The 21,621-nt window shown below is 36.3% G+C and overlaps 1 protein-coding gene and 1 pseudogene across 1 annotated transcript; one reads left to right on the top strand and one right to left on the bottom strand.

Moving 5' to 3' along the window:
- Positions 1-11,856: 11,856 nt before the first annotated feature.
- LOC120629516 lies at positions 11,857-13,644 on the bottom strand. The gene is made up of 3 exons (XM_039898465.1): positions 13,583-13,644; positions 12,830-12,988; positions 11,857-12,400 (listed from the first exon to the last, which is right to left on the bottom strand). Exons 1-3 carry the CDS (start codon positions 13,634-13,636, stop codon positions 11,900-11,902), a joined length of 714 nt encoding a protein of 237 aa, XP_039754399.1. The 5' UTR covers positions 13,637-13,644; the 3' UTR covers positions 11,857-11,899.
- Positions 13,645-14,818: 1,174 nt separating this feature from the next.
- On the top strand, positions 14,819-14,939 carry LOC120629667 (annotated as a pseudogene).
- Positions 14,940-21,621: the final 6,682 nt, after the last annotated feature.

Here is a 21,621-nt window from a genome sequence, read left to right as displayed (position 1 = left end):
AATATAATAAATATTAAGAGATTAAATATATATCTATATTTATACAATCATAAATATTTATATATTCTACAGATACATATATGCATATACAAACAACATAATTATATTGTCAAGGAGTGATGCCTAACACGGCTTTTGAAAATTGCTAGGGATTTTGAGTGCATTCGTTGCAGCATTTTTTGAAGGGTACCAAGTAACTTGAGAGTTACATTTCATGATTCTGAGAATATTCTCCCTAGCAGATCGCACTGATCCTCGGGACGGACACGAAAAAAGCATTGTTTAAGTAGACTAATGAAAATTCAAAAATTCTCAATTCCCAAATCGATTCTGTCAGGGGAATGAACTAGTGAGCTCAGTTTTACTTATATCCTAGTCGCTCACTACTGTGCACCTCTTACTTAAATTTCATTTCATAATTAGAATAATAGATAAACGAAGCATGATTTGCACCGCATTGCCAGTACGGATTTACGTCTGCCATCGTAAAAGCGAGTTTATGTAAGCTTCGGTTATAGTATCTCTGATGTCGTAAATATCACGATGCATCTATTTAATGCTGCATTTGAAGCACTATTCTGGTTTCTAGCTGTCGATTTAACGTTTTTAATCGACGTTACGTTTTCAATCCGATTTACCAAAAATATTGTAATTGATTTCGACGACTTCCCTTGCACAACGCTGAGCACTGTGAATTTAAGTAGTTCCAGGTTTGATTCCGGACAGGGGCAATTTGGGAATACATTATTTCTGAATTTTGTCTGGTGGGAGGCTTGGGCCGTGGCTAGTTACCACCCTACCGACAAAGACGTGACGCTAAACGATTTAGTGTTCCGGTGCGATGTCGGGTAGTAACCGATTAGCATGCTCCGTAACAGGTTAGGTTACCACCAGGTGAGATTGCAGTTAAGGGATAAATTGTAGAGGAATTTAAAAAAAACCGGGGATAACGTTCGTTTTCGTTCGTTCGACGGCCGATTGGCGCAGTGGGCAGCGACCCTGCTTTCTGAGTCCTAGGCCGTGGGTTCGATTCCCACAACTGGAAAATGTTTGTGTTATGAACATGATTGTTTTTCAGTGTCTGAGTGTTTCTCTGTATATTATAAGTATTTATATGTATTATATTCATAAAAATATTCAACAGCTATCTTAGTACCCATAACACAAGCTACGCTTACTTTGGGGCTAGATGGCGATGTGTGTATTGTCTTAGTATATTTAGTAGTATATTAGTATATAGTTTTACCGGGACACAAAGTATATCCGTCAACAGGATGCTATCAATAATGGGGTCTTTATAAAAATGTCGCTACGATCGGTTTACAAAGGTTTTTTTTAAATACCCTTTAAACGAATCCCATGTGATTATCTGGAGAGTAAGTGTACTATGCTCATTTTCAGGATGCAAGCTATATTTGTGCCAAGCTTTATCAAAATCGTTTTGAAAGCCGAATAGCGCAGTGTGCAGCTGCAGGCCCTGCTCCGAGTCCAAGTACGTGGGTTCGATTCCCACAATTGGTTATTGTTTATTTGATGAACATGAATGTTTTTCAGTGTCTGGGTGTTTATCTTTATATTATATGTATTATTGTAGGTATGGTATATTTATGAGCTTAGTACCCATGTCACAAGCTATGCTTACTTTGGATCTGGATGGCGATGTGTGTTGTAGTAGATTTATTTATTTCGTGGTTGCTAAACTCCAAACATCTGTAACTAACATACAAACAGACACATTTCCTGCTGTGCTTTGCGGTACATGAGATTTTATATGCTCTAACTTAAAGCATTAAACGCATATAATAATTTTCAATAGCTCCTCACGTACGCTGGTTCACCAAACACATGCATGTTCATCACACAAACGTTTTCCAGCTGTGAGAATCGAACCCACGGCCTTGGACTCAGAAAGCAGGGTCGCTGCCCACTGCGCCAATCGGCTGCCATGCATATAGCCATATATCGCCATCAATACATGTTGTCTTAAGCATTCAATCAATACACATTTATGGAATACGACATTAATAGTTACAGAAATAAACATATAAATACAATAGAAATGCGGTTAAATAAAATAAAAGCTCAGTTTTACTTAATTTTTCCCCAAATTTCTTATGATTGTACAATTATAATGCCAAGAACAGGGAAATACTCGGAGGCGCGTTCGAGAAATGTGCCTAATCTTGTTTCATTTTAAATAAGGATGTTAACCTGATTCTGAGTCCGCATCAACTTTTTAACGGATCAAAGCGAGACGAGATAAGTGGATTTATTTCAGATCTTATTAAACACTTTGCGTTTATGGAGCCAAATAACAAAATATTTGGGTGCTGGAAAAAAAATATCAATACTTTCTTACCTCTATACTTACTTATTTTCATATATTCAGGTTTTTTGGCTACATCTCAAAAAATAAGGGCTCGATTGAACGATTGGTGGTGCAAGAACAGGTTGAAGCATTCCTCCGGTATGTACAATAGCATTTGTATTCTTGAGACAGAAGAGGATTATGGACGTAATCATATTTAAATAGAGCTATTAAATTCAAACAAAATTCAAAATTTATTTTTTCAAAATTCAAAATTTATTTATTTCAAGTAGGCCTAATATAAGCACTTTTGAAACGTCAAGTCTGTCTGTTTGTAGTGATTCTACCACCGGTTCGGAAGGCAGATTCTACCGAGAAGAAGCCGGCAAGAAACTCAGCAGTTGCTCTTTTCCAACATCAACAATTTACATTTTGCATTTTAACATTCATTTTTCTATCTTGTGTGAGCTGAAAGCGGAGCCGGAAGCTTCCAAGCAACCTTGTCATTAAAAAATTCATCAATTGTATAGTAACCTCGCTGTAATAAGTGTGTTTTAACAAATTCTTTAAACTTGTGCATTGGCAGGTCCAAAATCACCTTAGGAATCATATTATAAAAGCGTATACTCAATCCCACAAATGATCCCTGTACCTGTATTAATCGCAGAAAACCAGAGCATTCCTACGAGAATGAAAAAACATTTATTGAACCATTTATAGTAGGTACTTCCAGACGCTAGAAACCTCTTGCATTTGAGAATAATAATAATAATAAAAATCCTTTATTGCCATACACTATTGATAATACAAGATTATGAACGAAATGTTTATCAATTCAGATTAACAATATGGCAAATGACCGCAAACTCAGCCTTATGCTTTGCATTAGCAACAATGCTCAGCGCTGATTTTCAGTCTGCACCAGATACTGGTGCAGACTGAAAATCAGCGCTAAGCATAGACTGAGCAAACAACCGCGACGCCCGTTGCGTTATTACTCTAACTAGAGTACATTTTAATGAAAAAATTAAAAAAAATAATTAAATGAATTGTAAAAGAGAACAAATGAAACTAAAACTAACACAAACAGTACATATTTAACAGTTTAAAGTAAACAAGTAAGTACTTAAAAAAAGTAAGTAAAATTGTTGTATAATAATAATAAATAAATAAATATACTACGACAATACATACATCGCCATCTAGCCCCAAAGTAAGCGTAGCTTGTGTTATGGGTACTGAGATAGCTGATGAATATTTTTTTATGAATGTAATACACATAAATACTTATAACATACAGATAAACACCCAGACACTGAAAAACATTCATGTTCATCACACCAACATTTTCCAGTTGTGGGAATCGAACCCACGGCCTTGGACTCAGAAAGCAGGGTCGCTGCCCACTGCGCCACTCGGCCGTCAAATAAGTAAAATTTTAACCTAATACAAAAACCTTGGAAAAAATCCATCAGTTAAGGCCGTATTCATGCTTAAACCTTCTAAAAAAAATCAAAAGAACCTCTCGCTACGCCGAGGTTTTCCAGAATAGTTCCGTAGAACGACACTTACTATAAAGTAAGCGAGTACCTAGCCATGGCAAGAATACGTGACTCTGCTGGCCCGAGACGGTTTATTTAAGCTCTAAGCTCTACATATTGCAACCTCTCATAATATTATGACGTACTCTTCAATATACCGTGTGTAGACATATCCTTACTAAAACTCAGTAGTTTATTCAGTAGTGCACAGTATACTAAATATATAATCCCAAAGTAAGCGTAGCTTGTGTTATGGGTGCTAAGATGACTGATAAACAGTCGACTTACAAGAAATGGTCATAAATTAGTGTCATCTGCATATCGTCTGCGTAAGGTACAGGGATCGTTTGTGGGATTGAGTATACGCTTTTATAATATGATTCCTAAGGTGATTTTGGACCTGCCAATGCACAAGTTTAAAGAATTTGTTAAAACACATTTATTACAGCGAGGTTACTATACAATTAATGAATTTTTTAATGACAAGGTTGCTTGGAAGCATCCGGCTCCGCTTTCAGCTCTCACAAGATAGAAAAATGAATGTTAAAATGCAAAATGTAAATTGTTGATGTTGGAAAAGAGCAACTGCTGAGTTTCTTGCCGGCTTCTTCTCGGTAGAATCTGCCTTCCGAACCGGTGGTAGAATCACTACAAACAGACAGACTTGACGTTTCAAAAGTGCTTATATTAGGCCTACTTGAAATAAATGAATTTTGAATTTGAATTTGAATTTGAATATTTTTTTAAGAATAATATACATAACAACCTCTCGGTTTGTTCAGGGATGAAGGCAAAAGACCAGGCGGTATGACTATAGTACCGTGGTCGATGGGGCGTGCGCTGGTGTGGGATGCGACCTGCGTTGATACGTTGGCAGCTTCTCACTTGCCGAGTACGTCCCAAAAAGCGGCAGCAGCTGCCGAATCTGCTCAAATGCTTAAGCGCAGTAAATACTCCGTTATTTGTATTGACTACGTTTTTGCGGCGCTTGCGTTTGAGACAGTTGGCCCTTGGTCTTCGGACACGAAAATCTTATTAACATCGTGTCGCAAACATTGGTCCTTACGTCTGGTGACCCAAGAGCTGGCGCTTATTTAGCCCAACGGCTAAGTCTAGCAATTCAAACGGGCAATACCGCTAGCATTTTGGGTTACATGCCCATAAGTGAACAGTTAGAAGGCTTATATTTATTGTAAACATTAATTTTAGTTTGTTATTATTATTTCCCTAGTAAATAAAAAAATAAATACTTACTTAGATTAAAAAAAAAATATTATTAAATTTTCATAAATGCTTATAAAATAAATATAAACACCCAGACACTGAAAAACATTCTTGTTCATTACACAAACATTTGCCAGTTGTGGGAATCAACCCACGGCCTCGGACTCATAAGGCAGGGTCGCTGCCCACTGCGCCAATCGGCCGTCAAATATGAAATGTGTTTGTGCACTATTTAATAAAACTTGAATCTAATTTCGGACTCTAGATACCTATACTATAGTCGGAAAAATGTAATAGGCCCGTTTTGACATTTGTGCAAGACCATAGAATGTAACTTGGAACGAAACTGAAAGAAACAAAAAAATTAAAATCAATTACATACAGTGTTTTAAAAAATACGTAAATTTTTTTGGGACGTTAAATAATATGAAAGAATATATCGCGAGTATTCTTTTTGCGCTTACTTCATAGTAGCATGCAATTTATAATTGTTGCGAAACGTTCCGAAAACAGTTACGTTCTCAGTCTTTTTTTTTTTTATACTAGAGCTGTAACCATTTTTTTACTGAATATCGAAATTAAATATGGTGTAGTTATCTTTACTGCAAAGAATAAGCTTGGTTCTCAAAATGGGTTCTAAATAATGAGTCTGAGTTGATGTGTCTGACCAAGCGGCACATGACTGAAGCGTCCCCGCGCGCACTGCGCAGTTTTTCGTTCCTCATCTTGTAAAGTTGACTGTGCGCCCGTTTACTATTACGTTAACTATGGCTTTTCTATTTTGGACATTAATTTAAACATAGTGATTTGACTCGATTTTTGTGTTTGTTGTTATATAGTACTAACTCTGTTTCAACATGTTGAAAAGTCGACGTATAATCAACAGCCAGTCACGCGTATTGGTTGTGGAGTTAAAGGAATACTTTGAACGAACGAACACTTTACAATACATAATAATATCAATCAAGTACTGATACAAACTTGAATTGATTTATCGTGAGTATCGAGTACAGAGTCTTATGGTTCCATAACTAGTTACGTCGCGATGACAAATGTCAAAACGGGCCTATTATATTTTTACGACTATAATCATATTACTTTACAAAACCATAAAACGAACATTGTACGAACTTTTATAATATTTTACGAACTTTTATAAGGTTTTGCAATAAATTTAAATTCTATGTGTAAGTATTTTCAGATACTAAACCGAAAGTAAACTGTTACATTTTTTTTATGCGATCGGTCTGATAGTCGCAATAGTTACGATAAGCCAAATTTAATGCAATGCGAGCCAAAATTTAATCAATACCTTAACAAGAAGAGCCATAAATTAAGCAATTTAAATTTCGAAATAAAAAAAAACTCATATTGATACAAAACTGTTTTTAACCGCACCACCGAACTGTGGTTCGTTATTTTTGTTATTTATAGTTTCGATATTTTGAAAACTTTGCAGAGCTGCGCAATGTGTTACCATTCAGGGAGTTAGTTTGTGTTTGCCGGATAAAATTATAGCTGGAGATCAAGTGGCAATATTTTTCAACATAGTTTATAAAAAGTTAAAATTTAAATAATTCCTGTACTATTACATGTTGTACCGTCTATAATGTTAATATTACATTTTTGATGGATTAACGATCTATAAATCAGTTCTCAAATTTTAGCGATCAATACAGTGAGTACTGCCGTATTTGCCTATTCATGTTTACAGTAACTCTCTCTAAATCACTTCAAATAAGCTGAAAAGTTTTTTGTTACTATCAACTAAAAAAAGTTGTATTTCGACAGCCGGTTGGGCAGTGACCCCGCTTTCTGCGTCCAAGGCCGTGGGTTCGATTCCCACAACTGGAAAATGTTTGTGTGATGAACAATAATGTTTTTCAGTGTCTGGGTGTTTATACGTATTCTATAAGTATTTATGTATATCATTCATAAAAACAAATACTACGCTTACTTTGGGGCTAGATGGCAATGTGTGTGTTATCCTAGTATATTTATCTATTTATTTATTAACTTGCATCAGTACCTAGACCTGCCAGCCCATCAGCTGGCTGTGGGTTTATGCATAAGATATAATGAAGATATTTTTTGTATGATAAAAAGTTATCTTGGTTTTTTAAGCTAATAATGCGTGGTGAAATGACGATTAATTTATGAGGAAGCTGCTCTAACCTTATGGCGTGGCAATATATATTTTATTATTCTTTTCAATTTCTACATAAATTTTCGAGCTTATAGCTTGGCTCAATGTCTCTACCGGTCTGGTGGTAACTAAGCACAGTTGAATTCCAGACCATATCCAATTTCAATATTATAAATTCCTAAATGTATCCAAGTACTTCCTCAAAATTAAACGCCAGCTCTAATACTATAATATTTGCTGAGTATAAAATATTTTCAGATTTATTTCGGTACACAACCCAAACGAGTGCAGGAATTTACAGCAAACTTTTGCATGTCCGAGTTGCTGTATGTGAATATTCAATCATTTACTTTTCCCTCACTAGGGACGCGGGGAATTATTTATTTCGGACATAATGTGTTCCATTCAGGTGGAATTGAAAAATATATAAATTTAAAAAGTAACAAAATCCCCCGACTTTCAATACACATCATTTTAAGAGTCAAGCCCTTCCATATTGAGGGAGTTGTGAAAAAATATGGATGTAATTCGCCATTTTGTTCCGCAATTCCGCAAGAGATTGCATTATTGTTACTAACGAATATTGTTACCCAATATAACTATTAATAATGGGCGACGCGATGGCTTGCAGTACAGAATTACTTACTCTGGATTTATAAGTGTGCTACCTGCTGTATACTGTATTGCTTTTTAACGGTTGAAATATGACATTGTATATATTTAAACTTATTAGATTTTAGAGGAATGTACAGCGTCCAAATAACCTCATGTGAGTTTCAGGATGCGAAGAATACTACTTTTTGTAGTTTGTGTAATAAAAAAAAAAAAAAACTTTTAACATACCTATGTCTGGTAGGTTGAATTCATATTGACCTTTGCCTTTTCGTACTTTTGTTTAAGTTTATGAAGATTTGAATTTCAATTCAGTTACCTTAAGAACAATGAAGTAACTTTAGCTCTGTCGTATAATTTTGCTTGTTCTTTATTTAATATGGAATGTCTACTATACATTGACAAATTAGAGATCAAAATAAGATTATCCCGCGCAATACTCAAGAGAAGACTTTCAATATTGTTATCAAATTCATAATTGTAACATTCGATAGCGATGTAGATAAAAAACTATATGAAACATTATCTTGCTGCATCGTGGTTTGGCAAATAAATATGGTATGTATAATTAAATAACCATAATGTATGCTAACATGTTAGCTAATATGAACGAATATTTTGAGCGTCATTGCGAGCCAAACCGCCCGCAATATATCAGACCCTTTGAAATTAATCGAGCTTCACTAAATGGGATACTGTTTGTTAAAATCCACAAGAAACATGGATTAGAATGTGTATTTTGTGTACTTAATATGTATGGCAAATATTTGTATGAACGTTCTAATATCCGCATGATGTTTGTTGTGTTCTAAGAGATTAAAATTGTTATGGAAATCCTGCTTGCGTCTACAGAACCTAGCCGTATATACGATTTAATAGGAAACTCCAAAAGGCGCTTCATAAAATGATTTAAATGACTTAACTTTTTATTATCTTTTTTTAACAGCGATATAAATTTAGAATCTAACCGAATAAAAACATTTTTGGCGAGAATTTGATGTGATTTTTTTAATTACAAATCGTTTTAGATTGTTTTAGGCTACATGGGCCTGCAGCAGTTTGTTTTTGTCATAATATAAAAAAAAAACTTTTTACCTTAATGTATACAGGTAAGAAGCTAAAGTAAAGATTAAGGTAACGTACGGTAATTCTTTCACAAGCCAAGGCCTGGTAAATGCTAACCATAGAGTATATATATAATAAAAATTATAGATAGAGCTATTAGATAAATAGTCTACTCATTACCCGAGGAAACGAACGGTTCCCAAAATTTTAAAAGACATACAACATTGTTTGAAAGTATCCCGTAGGAATAGTTTATTTGAGAGATTGCATTAAATTGAGTTAGCTATAGTCGACATTTTAGGTTTTCAAAAAAGGTTTGACAGTATACACTTTCAATTTTCAAAGTCTGTGGGCTCATTCCGGAGAATCATTAAATTGATTCAATTGTACAACAGTCTGAAATTTTAATGTTCAGTAAACTTTGTGGTCCCATAATGATATAGCTTAAGATAAAATTTTTGAAAAGAGTTTTATCTTGTTACGCCAAAGAAGTATAACTTCTAACGCATGTGTACACATAAGTACACATACTTTTGTTTTTAATAAATTACTTTGAGATATTTTTGCTTTCTTCTGGCGATGAAATAATTCGGTACCGTACTTTCGGAGGCTAATCGGTACAAACAAATTAACCAAGAAAAAAGTCTTTTATAATATTAGTATAGATTAATGTCATGTTTATACTTAATTTATCCTTTTACGCCTTTGTTTGTCTGAAAGAGATCGCTATGTAGCGAAACGATAAGTCACCTCTATCTCGTTCGTAAATATATAAATATATGTTTTACTATATATATGTAGTATTAGTATGTAATGTTTATAATTAGCACAATTTAATTATTGCACTATCCCGTTTTCTCTCATATGTTTCTTCAACCAAAGGTTGTCTGGAGGAGATCGCTCCAAGCGATAAGACCGCCTTTGTGCATATGTATAGTTTTTATTTTTTATTTTTTTTGTTAACCTGATTTTATATTTGTATGTGCAATAAAGACTTTTTCTTCTTCTTCTTCTTCTTCTCGTTCTTTTGTATTCAAAAAAGTGCATAAAAAGGTACGTAACCTACCATAGATAATTTTAAACAACCCTTATCTTGCTCTTTTGTGTTTATATTTCAGTGACTACTGTGTGTTCTGTGGCGTACAATAAAAATGCATAAAATAATACGTAAACTACCATAGATAATTTTAAAAACATTGCACGCTGTTTATAACAATTAATTAAGTTAAGTTGTTCAGTGTTTAGTTTCCATCTGTTAAAATAATACGGATGTTGGCAGAGTCGTGTGCACATTTCCACATTTTCCACGCGATAATACATTAAGCTTTATAGCGAGCCTTCACGAGCTATTCCAATTTCTTAATGGTTCATTTGTTAGCGGACATTGCCAGAATTGTCACAGTTTTTAACAAACAGCGCTTGCAGCATAATTTCGCGCTGCGGTAACATTGTAGGGACGCTCTAGTTTAGAGCCTAAATAAATCACTTGAATTGTTGAATGTGCGTGAAAAGCTGCGGACAGTCTAATGTATAAGCGACAGCGGGTGGCAAGCAAGACAAAAAAATCTACTGCGTTGCTTAGTACGTACTATAAGCACTCTAACCTCGACTTATGTCGACCTCAGTCATCGCTTATTTAGACTTTAATACAAATAACAAGGCCGAGCAGCTGAGTTCGAATCCTAGCACGCATCTCTCACTCTTCCGTACTTCGTTTTCTGTAGGTTCATTAAACAAAGGTTGTCTGGCCTTTTGTTTTGTTCAATTTGATTTTTTTTCTGTATATGCAATAAAGACTTTCTATCTATCTATCTATCTATCTTCTACTATACTATTACTATAACTACGCCCTGAAAGGCGTCACGCATATTTTAAGGCATGGGTGCAAGGGAATAAATAAATCAGCAAATTTTATGGTATGTGCGTTTTAAGTAATTCAAATATCACTTGCTTCAACGGTGAAGGAAAAAATTGTGAGTAAACCTGCACACCTGAAAGTTCTCCATAATATTCTCAAAGGTTTATGAAGTCCACCAGCCCGCACTGGACCAGCCTGGTGGACTACGGCTTAAACCTCTTCTCATTGTTTGTAAAAAACTGTGACAATTCTGCAAATGAAACCACTAAGAAATGATCCATTACCGACTAGGAATAACTCATGAATACTCACTTTAAAGCCCGGTTTTGTCATATCAACCCATTACCGGCCTACTACAGGGCGCGGCTCTCCTCCTACAATGAGAAGGGGTAAAAGCCGTAGTCCACCACGCTGGCCCAGTGCGGATCGGTAGACTCCACGCACCTTTGAGAACATTATATTGAACTTTCAGGCATGCAGGTTTCCTCACGATGTTATCCTTCACCGTTGAGGCGAGTGATAGTTTAATTACATAAAAAGCACATAACTTAGATAAGTTAGAGGTTGAGATTCAAACTCGGCCCCCCGAAAGTGAACTTAAGCTCCCACCCAATGCGCTAGCACCGCTTTTATAAGGCAGTAAACTATCGTATTTCAACTTGGGCCAGACCCCGCTAGTGCAATGCGAGCTGCGATCCCATTTGTTAACTTTTCGCTCAACTATTTGGACGATGTATTCGCTGACCCCAACTCTACAAATTGTTTGAACGTTTGAACAAACATTGGTTTTAAATATACAAAACTAGGGAATTGCTTAATGCAAACAAAATTGCTATTACAAATACAAATATTCTTTATATACTAGCTGTGCACGACACGCACTGGTGAAGCGTTGATAGCCTGGTGCTTAGGGCTAGGCTATAGTCCAACACGCTGGCCAAGTGTAGATTGGTAAACTTCACACGCCTATGAGAACATTATGGAAAACTCTCAGGCATGCAGGTTTCCATACAACCGAAGTTCTTAAAATTAGGTATTAATAGTAAATAAATACTCTACTCTCTACTCTATCACCGGTTTAGAAGGCAGATTCCACCGAGAAATGCCGAGATTATCAACATTAGCCATTGCTATGCTCTCCCAGTCTAACCGACGATGTTTGCTAAATTCGTAAAGTCTGGCCACACTTCATCCGTTTCGTTCAATCTCTTTTCCATTTTAACACCTCTGGTTATGATCTGCGAACTGATCTCTTCGTGTGGTGGCGACTTTATTAAACCACTCATATTTAATTCACCGCGACTCAACTTCTGGTACTTCACTACCAAATCGAGAATTTCATGCTGCATTTTTAGCCGGAACTCATTTGTCAAATTCCTCATGGAGTTACCGATGTACTGTCCAAAAACAAAGTCCTCGTTCACTTGGTGAGTTAAAAACTCTCTGCCTAGTTGAACTAGCAGGTTTTTGACGAGGTTTGTTGATATAGGAGTTGAGTCGTTAGCTACGGTACAGTTAGTTGGTTTCGGAGTGTGTTTATTGAGTCTTTCGTACTGTGGCCGCATCGCTGGCGGTCCAATAACTACTGAGACAACTTCGTCATTTTCCATATCGTCCTCTTGAAGTGGTCTCAGATGTCCTGACGGCTGTAAAGTAGTTGTATTCATATTCAACATCAAGCTTAATTCGCTATACTCTGCAATAAGCAGGAGAATCAGTAAGGTGTCATTAATAACTCCTTCATCGTTATACGGACGTTTTATGAAAAATTGTTAATTAACAATTATTTAATGTAAAGACGGCATCTCCTGAGGATGCTCCGGTTTCGGAGCGAAACATGCTTAACGCGAAAACTAGAATGTGGATTCTAGAATGGCAGTCCCACACTGGTAAGCGCAGCGTTGGTCGACCCCCAACGAGGTGGACGGACGACATTAAGCGCGTCGCAGGTAGCCGCTGGATCCAAGCGGCACAGAACCGTGGAATTTGGAACTCCCTACATATGTCGAGCAGTGGACGTCTATCGGTTAATGTGACGATGATGATAATAATGTTGGTAATACTTTAGCACCCACCTTTTTCCTTAGCTCCGTGGTCCTTTGCGTGGTTGTTCGACGCTTTTTCCTCGCGTCAAGTCTTGCTTCGTGAACTTCGCGTGGAAGCATGTGGCGTTTGGAATGATGGTGAACATCACCTCGCGGTTCTCGTAGCGACCTTGAATTTTGCCATGCTTCCTAGGAAAAAAATATAAAGAGATACACTCATCATTAGCCTATAACAAATAAATAAATAAATATACTAAGACAATGCACATCGCCATCTCGCCCCAAAGTAAGCGTAGCTTGTGTTACGGGTACTATTAGAATTTGAATATTTTAATGAATATAATACACATAAATACGTATAATATACAGATAAACACCCAGACACTGAAAAACAATCATGTTCCAGTTGTGTCACACAAACATTTTCCAGTTCTGGGAATCGAACCCACGGCCACCCATGGACTCAGAAAGCAGGGTCGCTGCCGCAGTGAACCAAAATTATAATTTTTTTATTGATCTAAATCAAAAATCCAACCCAAAACTTAATCATGTCAAGGCCCGAAATACCTCCTTACTAATATTATAAATGCGTTTTAAGCATATCGTTAGTCGAAATGACGGAGAGTACCATAGGCTACTTTTTATACCAGAAAAGTATTAACATCCTAGATGTTGACTTCCCGTGTACGATCATAGAGTAACAAAACTAAAACAAAAGTATTAAGTACTATAAACAGTAAAAAGCTTCTAAAGCAAGTTCTTCGTCGTGCACTTCTTACTTACTATAATAACCGGTGTAAGAACTAAGGATAGAATGAACAAAGTCGTTGCGTCCATTTTGAGCTGTTTTCAATTACAGACTGTTTCAATTACCATTTTCTTATAAAGAGCAGATACATACAATATTTGTTATCATAACACGCGGACAAACAATGCATATCAAACTCTGTACGATACAATAAATGCAAATATGCAGTATCTTTAGTACAAGTTTGCACGACTCGAAAGCGATCACGGGTTACGAAGTGGATATAGCCCAGTGGACCTCAACTACACTTTCGAGGGGCCGAGTTCGACCCAGCACGCACCTCTTAACTTTTCAAAGTTTTTAAGCATTAAAAATATTACTTTCAACGGTCAAGGAAAACATCGTGAGGAAATCTGCATGCCTGAGAGTTCTCGATAATGTTCTCAAAGGTGTGTGGAGACCACCAATCCGAACTGGGCCAGCGTGGTGGACTACGGCTTTAACCCCTTCTTACTGTGGGAGGAGTGTCCTGTAGTGGATGGTAATTATATATATATATAAAGGAAATTGATATGAAGATAGTAATAAACAGAGCAACAATTCGCAGAGTATGCAAGGAACACGTCCTGTAACTTACCGCCCCGTGTCCATTTTTTTTTTTATACTCTTTATTTGCACACCACTCAGAAAAACGAAACAAAAAAAAAAAAACAAACACATGAAGAATGAAGCAGGATACAAAAGGCGGCCTTATCGCTAAGTAGCGATCTCTCAACCTGAGGCGTAGGTGTTAACCCTCATGTGCCAGTACTTACACCGGCAACCACGCTCTTTGGACCGGAACACAGCATTGCAACAATGTACTAACTCAACTCAACACAACTTAACACACACTAGTAGAATTGGTACTATGATCGTGTGTTGAGTTAACTTCTAATCGGTTCTCACTAAAATTTCGTACTAAGTTTCAATTGTGTAGTAGAGTTGAAAGTATTCAGTGAGAACTTCTCGAGATGTAAAGCGGAAACACACTTATACCAAACTTCCAACACAAAGTTGTTTTGTTTGTTAGCACCTAGTGACTTTGTGCATCCATTATTATATTACAAAATATGTCAAAGTGTGTATTTTTGTTTATGTTTGTTTTTAAAGTGAAACTTCTAATGCGTCTCCCAACGAGGTTGCGTTAAACGTTTAACGCTACGGTTGATGGGTATTTATATTATCTGACAGATTTTCATATTATGATTATGTAATTCGAACCAGCTGTCGCCAACGTCCATACCATGCTGAATACACCGGTTCTCGTTCGATCACCAAAGGTAAGCAACATCGGGTGCGGTCTCAGTACTTGGATGGGTTACCGCCTGGGAACACCGCGTGATGTTGGCTTTTTGCTTTGTTTTGAATAAAATCTGAAATAAATAAGGAAGTCAATTTTAAGGCTTTTTTTAAATAAAATTTGCTTGCATTCCGGGGTCGAGCGTTAGATATGGGCTTTTTATTCTAAGATACTTTTCATAGTTTTACGTTCTTGTCGAACGCTGACCGTTCAATAAAACAAAGTTGAAGGGTGCATAAGTATATTTTATTAGGAATTACCCTGTAAACAAATTAAATCAAAAGAAGCATATTTAATTTTCCATACAAACTAATTCAAAATCTAACTTACGGCAGCCCTATTGAAGATAAAAGACCGACACGCGCATAGTACCTACGCTACGCAACGCGTACCTAATAAAGTGACAAGAGTCACCTGATTTAAATTTTGCATGTGATGTTAGCGCTGAATCTGAATTCTGTCACTAAAAATGATGGCAGAGTAGGTTTTCGGTTTCACAGATAAGTTTCAAAGACAGTACATAATGTACCTCTGAAGCATCTGAAAAAAGTCTTGTATGAAGTGTAAAGTGAATGAGATGTAAAGTGATTGACATGTTTTTCCCACCCCAGTTAGCGTGGGGTAAGACAAAGGATTGGTAGAAGTCATGTTGTTAGATATACCGTAAACTTGCTCTCTCAGGCACGGGAATGAAACTTAAGTTAAACTCAATGACAACAGGAACCGAACAATACGCTAATTGATAATCAAACCCCAAAAAAATACGTCTTAAAATAGAAGTATTCCGAGGCGTGTATTTACTCGCCATATTAAAAGCGTAAGAAACCTTTTTATTCCCTTCACAAAACACGTGTTGAAACTCCAAACTCCCGCCGAGTTGGTATTGCACCGCCGAAAGCGTTTCGGTGTTACAAGTAGCAAGTTTACAAGTAGCAAGTTTTATGTTGAGCAAAAATAAATAACGGAACAGCTGCGCGGTTCACACCGACCCGCGGGTTCAGTTACAACTTCGCTACGTGGCTGAATATTGAGTAAAAGTTCACATAAACTGATGGTTTAATTGATAGTAATTGTACAATAAACATTTTTATACTTAATCTACGACAACCAGGCGAACGTTATGGTGTGATTAAAATTTTTTTACCCGACTGCGCACGCAAAAACTTTGAAAATTATTTATTGCATTACAATTTGTTATTTGTTATTTGTTTTATAACTGCCTCGATTCAGATTTCTAAACTTCTTTTTTTCTTTTTTTTAGTTTTGATTTTGAACATTTTTAGGCGGGGTTTTTGTTATTTCTTCACGTCACCATTACCAGCCCGCTAACGGGCACGCATCTCCCCCCATAACGAGAAGGGAAAAATTGCTAGTATAAGCCCGGAGTTAGGAAATTAGTCGTGAAAACGTTAATTGTGAAATTTTAATCAGACAGGCTTAACCACGCTAGCAGATTTGTAGACTTCACACGCCTTTAAGAGCGTTACAAAGAACTCTCAGGCATGCAGGTTTCCTTACAATGTTTTCGATCGCCGTTAAAGCAAGTGATATTTTATTGGTTCAATTAAAAAAAACTAAGAAAATCTTATCAAAATTAAGCTTAATTTGCTATACTCCGCGAAAAGCAGGAGAATCTGTGTGGTGTGGTGTATGAATAATTGTTAAGTCACTTAACAATTATTCATTGTAAAGTCAACAATATCTCCTGAGGATGCTCCGGTTTCGGAGCGAAACGTGCGTAGAGGGTACATTGCCGAAGATCTGTTTGGTGTGGAGGTATAAGGATTGAAGAAATTATAAATTACACCACACAGATTCTCCTGCTTTTCGCGGAGTATAGCAAATTAAGCTTAATTTTGATAATATATCATGGATTTCCGCAAAGTAACGCCTGCTTCTATCCAATATTTAAAAACGGTGAGCTTGACCGTGCAGGCTCGACTTTACATAAAATTAACTAAATTACATCGAGTCGCAGTTCAAAATATTTGGTTCAATCAACAATGAAAGCAGTTAAATGTCATTCCAAATTATATTAATATCGAAGTCGAGCATGTAATATTGCAATAACCAAAGCCCAAAGAATTTGGTTAAGAAAATCTTATTTTTTATATTGAAAATTGGAATAATCTTCTCAAATTAGTGTACTGTCATCGGTTTTCGATATGTCTACAAAGTTCGAAATCTAATCGTTCAAAGTAGGACAAAATCGAGCTCAAAGCGGTCGGTTACATACATACATTCAGGTGAAGCTAATATAAAGCGTGTAAAAAAGAATGTAACTTTAAAAAGTTAGAGGCTTCAGAGTAAGCGAATCTAATCAAGAAAGTCGTCGAAGGCACGAGACTTGAAAAAACTGTGTGTGGATAGGTTTTTGCTAAGCAAAATTAAATAACTGAACACCTGCGCCGTTCCCACCAACTCGCAGGTTCTGTTACAACTTCGCTACATGTACTAAGTGCTGAATAGGTAAGTTTACGGCAAACCCACTCATTATGAAACAGTTTTGTTATACAATTATTATTATCAAAAGATCGACTTTAACGCCCATTATGAACATCGATTGTTTTTTTTTCAAATACCTCAAATTGCAATGTGATCTTTACGCACGTTTCGCCCCGACACGGAGCATCCTCGTGAGATGTTGACTTTACAATGTACTGTGTTAATTCTTTGCAATTATTAAATTTAAATTATAAATTGCACCTTACAGATTTGTCCTTCTTTACAAGGATTACAGAAAACTTGTTAACTGGTACCCGCATTCTTCGTCCGCGTTTATAACAGTTTTTTAATCCCTGGGATAAGAGTAACCTTTGTTACCTTCAGTCCTGTGAGTTAGTTGAAACTCTATACTGAAAATCGAATCTAAGAATATATTGACCTATACCGAATTATCCTATCCACTTGATGACTTGGGCCAACGTTGTTTACCCAGCGCTATCAACTACTATAGCGCTGATATTAAGCCACACATTATTAATTCAATCAATTGTTAGAGGGAATTCAAAGCATTTTGAATGATGTAAAATGGAAGTAGGTCTTCAGTACGTCCAGTTGCGATTTGAACTGTTTACATGAAGCTTTCAAATAGTGGGTAATTAAAGCTCCGAGAGCAAGAGCGAATATGTTATTTGCCCATACCTCAGTCGTTTGTTTAAACATGTTGAAATACTATATGTACTTAATATCATAAATTCGTATATTTGGCATTTTCAATACGATTGAAAAGGACTTTACGATTGGTATCTAAATTATTGAGGTGGGTGCAGAATATGTAGCTGAGTCCCATAATTTATGCGGGCTAATCTGCGGGGTACGTCTAGTAACAAATAAAGCTTTGTTCATTATATATCACCGTGTTTATCAAATTGGGTGTCTTTTCAGCGGATTTCCTCGACATTACACCATTCGCAAGTAATAAGACCGATTCAGCATCCAGTTCAACCGAACATCTGTTTGAAAATGTAAAACGATTAAACGTAATGAAATTTATTCGGAACACATCAAACTTTTAAGTGGGATCGTTTGTATTCCGCGAGATTTTAACGCGACCAATCGCGTGATCCCCGCTAACGGTCTCACATACGTCTCTTTGTTCAAGTTTAATGAATGGCAAGAGGGGAGGGGGAGGTCAGGGTAAATTGGTAATGTCATGCATGTTGCGGGCACCGCGAAGTTGTACAACTCAAAAACAACTCCTTCTGCAATTTAATGTGATCGTTATTTTGGTACAAAATATGCTTGTCCTTTGTAGGTTAAATATTCTACCATCCGCGCCTTTTGACGGCAGATCACAATACCGTTGTCACCAGCCCTCTATCCGCGGGTGTGGTAAGAATCAAGACAATATATATACTTAAATCACGTGAATCCCTGTGAAAAATTTCTGAAGTAGGTATACTTACGGTTACCTCACAATATAGTATTTGTAAGACAAAACATTACCCTATATAAACGAAAGGTGGACATAAACAACCGCATACATCTGCATATCGTTTGCGAAAGGTGCAGAAGTCATTCGTGTGATAGAGTATATGCTTTTATAATATGATTCCCAAGGTAATTTTGGACCTGCCAATGCATAAGTTTAAACAATGTATTAAAAAACATTTAATAATACAATTAAATGTGGTTATTATACAATTGATAAATTTCTTAAAACTAAACTGTAAAATGATGTTTAAAAAGAGCATTCTGCTGAGTTTCTGGCCCGCTCTTTTCGGTAGAATCTGCCTTCCGAACCGGTGGTAGAGTCGCTAGAAACAGAGTGACTTGACGTTTGAATTTTGGATTGAAGGGTATATAAGGGTTACATTTTATCCCTTATCAAACAGTGGACATTTTAACCCCTGGCGCAAAAACGACATGAGTTTGACGTGTCTAAACGGATGAACCGATTTTGAGTTTATATTTTAGTTTGAAAGCTGAATTAGTCGAGAGCTATGTTTGATGAAAATCGATCCAAGCTGGCAACCGCCACAACATGGACGATTTTTATTTTTTCGCATCTCCCTCAATATGGTTATCAAATGGAAAGGCTTGACTAGTAGAATGCTATACACTGCGACAAATTAAAATTCGAGATGGCTGCTACCACAAAATAGCGAAGTAGATACATTTTTTTTTAAAACTCCTTTAGATTGGTTTCAAGTAAAGGGTTTGACTAGTAGACTAATGTACAGTATATTGAAATTCGAAATTTTTCTTATTTTTAATTTATATATTATATTGGTGAGTGGTTTTAAGTGAAAGGTCCCGGATTCTATTTGGGAATTTATACTCTCTGAATATGATCTGATCTGGTCTGACGGAAGGCTTTGGCCGTGGCTGGTTACCATCCCACTGACAAAGACTTGCTGCAAAGCTATTTAGGTTCCGTTACGATGTAGCGTAGAAACCGATAAGGACTGTGGGTTTGATGTTACTATCATACCCACTAACAGGTTAGCCCGTTACCGTTTTAGACTGCATTATCACTTACCGCCAGATGAGATACCAGACAAGGGCTAACTTGTAGTGGAATGAAGAAACAAAAAAATATTTATCATAAAATAAAGATAATATAAATACATAAAATACAGGAATTCTTTAGTGGCAAGGTAGCTCAGAAGCAATACTACGTGTTCTCATATTATTATATGAAAATTCACGCTAGATATATTATCCTGCATGTTTATTGAAAAATACGCGCGAATAATATTCCATAATAAATCGGAAGTCACAGAAACCGGCTATTGGAATGGATATTATTGGGGACGCAATATTTCAATGGGATTTCATAAGTCGTCGGTCAAACAGAAATATAGCTGGGGATGCCGTATTTTTCGCTTTAAAACATTTCAAATCGCGGCCAGATGGTAAAGGAATAACATGACAAAGATAAATTAGGTTTATAGCTTCTGCACGTGACTTGCCTGAGGCGCGCAGTTAGTCAATTCTCTGACTAAAACTGAATCAAAATTCATTTAATCCAAGAAGCCTACTTTATAGGCACATTCGAAACGGTTTGTAGTTTCTACCAGAGTTTTGGAAGGTAGATTCTACCAAAGACAGCAAAAAATTAAGCAGCTTTTCTTTTCCTACATCAGCTTACATTTACAATTTATTAGGTGCTAGCTGTGGCTAAAGTTGTTATGAATTAATACAAATACCGTTGGCTTATTAAATAGCCTATGTAGCTCCCCGTCCTTTCAACTAACTCTATGCGAAAAATCAACTTGATTGGTTGCACATCAACTTGTAGTTAGACGTAAATGATAGACGATCAAACAAACACATTTGTGTAGTTATTAAAGTTGATATGATTTTTTACAAATCCCGTTGGCTTATTAAATAGCCTATGTAGCTGCCCGTCCTTTCAACTAACTATGCGAACAATCAACTTGATTGGTTGCACATCAACTTGTAGTTAGGACTTAAAGATTGCTTAGTTAGGACGTAAATGATAGACGATCAAACAAACACACTTTCGCAGTTATTTATTTATTTATTGTTATTAAGTACACAAAACAGTTAATAGCTAAAGCTAGATCTAAATATAAGTAATAACAAGGGCTGTTCCAAGCTAAAACCCAAAGTATGTGAACACAACTTGGAATTAAATTAAACAAAAAGTAAAACTAAAATTAAAGTTGAAAGAAAAAATAAACACTAAAATAATAATAATAATATAATATTTATAATACCTTAAGTTATGTGGAATAGTGTTTAATAATTAGATTTTTAAAAATATTTATCCTTTTGTTAAAAATGTCAATCTTACGATTACTTGATACTAAATCATTATAAAGGCGGCACATACGAACGATGGGATTATGAATAATTGTTAAGACAATCATTGTAAAGTCATTGTAAAGTCAACATCTCCTGAAGATGCTTCAGTTTCGGAGCGAAACTTGCGTAGACCCTCTACGCAATTTCGAAACTTGCGTAGACCCTCTACGCAAGTTTGCCGATTATTTGTTTGGTGTGGATTATAAGGATTGAATAAATTTCACCATACAGATTCTCCTGCTTTTAGCTTTTTAAGTTAGCCCTTGACTGCAACTTCACCTGGTGGTACGTGATGATGCTGTCTAAGATGGTAGCGTACTAGCCTTTTTACGCGACATCGCACCGAAACACTAAATCGCTTGTCGGCACGTGTTGTCGGTAGGGTGGTAACTAGCTACGGCCAAAGCCTCCCACCAGACTAGACCAGAGAAAATTCAAAAATTATAAACTCCCAAA

The sequence above is a fragment of the Pararge aegeria genome, chromosome 14 (assembly GCF_905163445.1).
Source record: "Pararge aegeria chromosome 14, ilParAegt1.1, whole genome shotgun sequence".
NCBI lineage: Eukaryota > Metazoa > Arthropoda > Insecta > Lepidoptera > Nymphalidae > Pararge > Pararge aegeria.
This window is presented reverse-complemented; position numbering and strand designations above follow the sequence as displayed.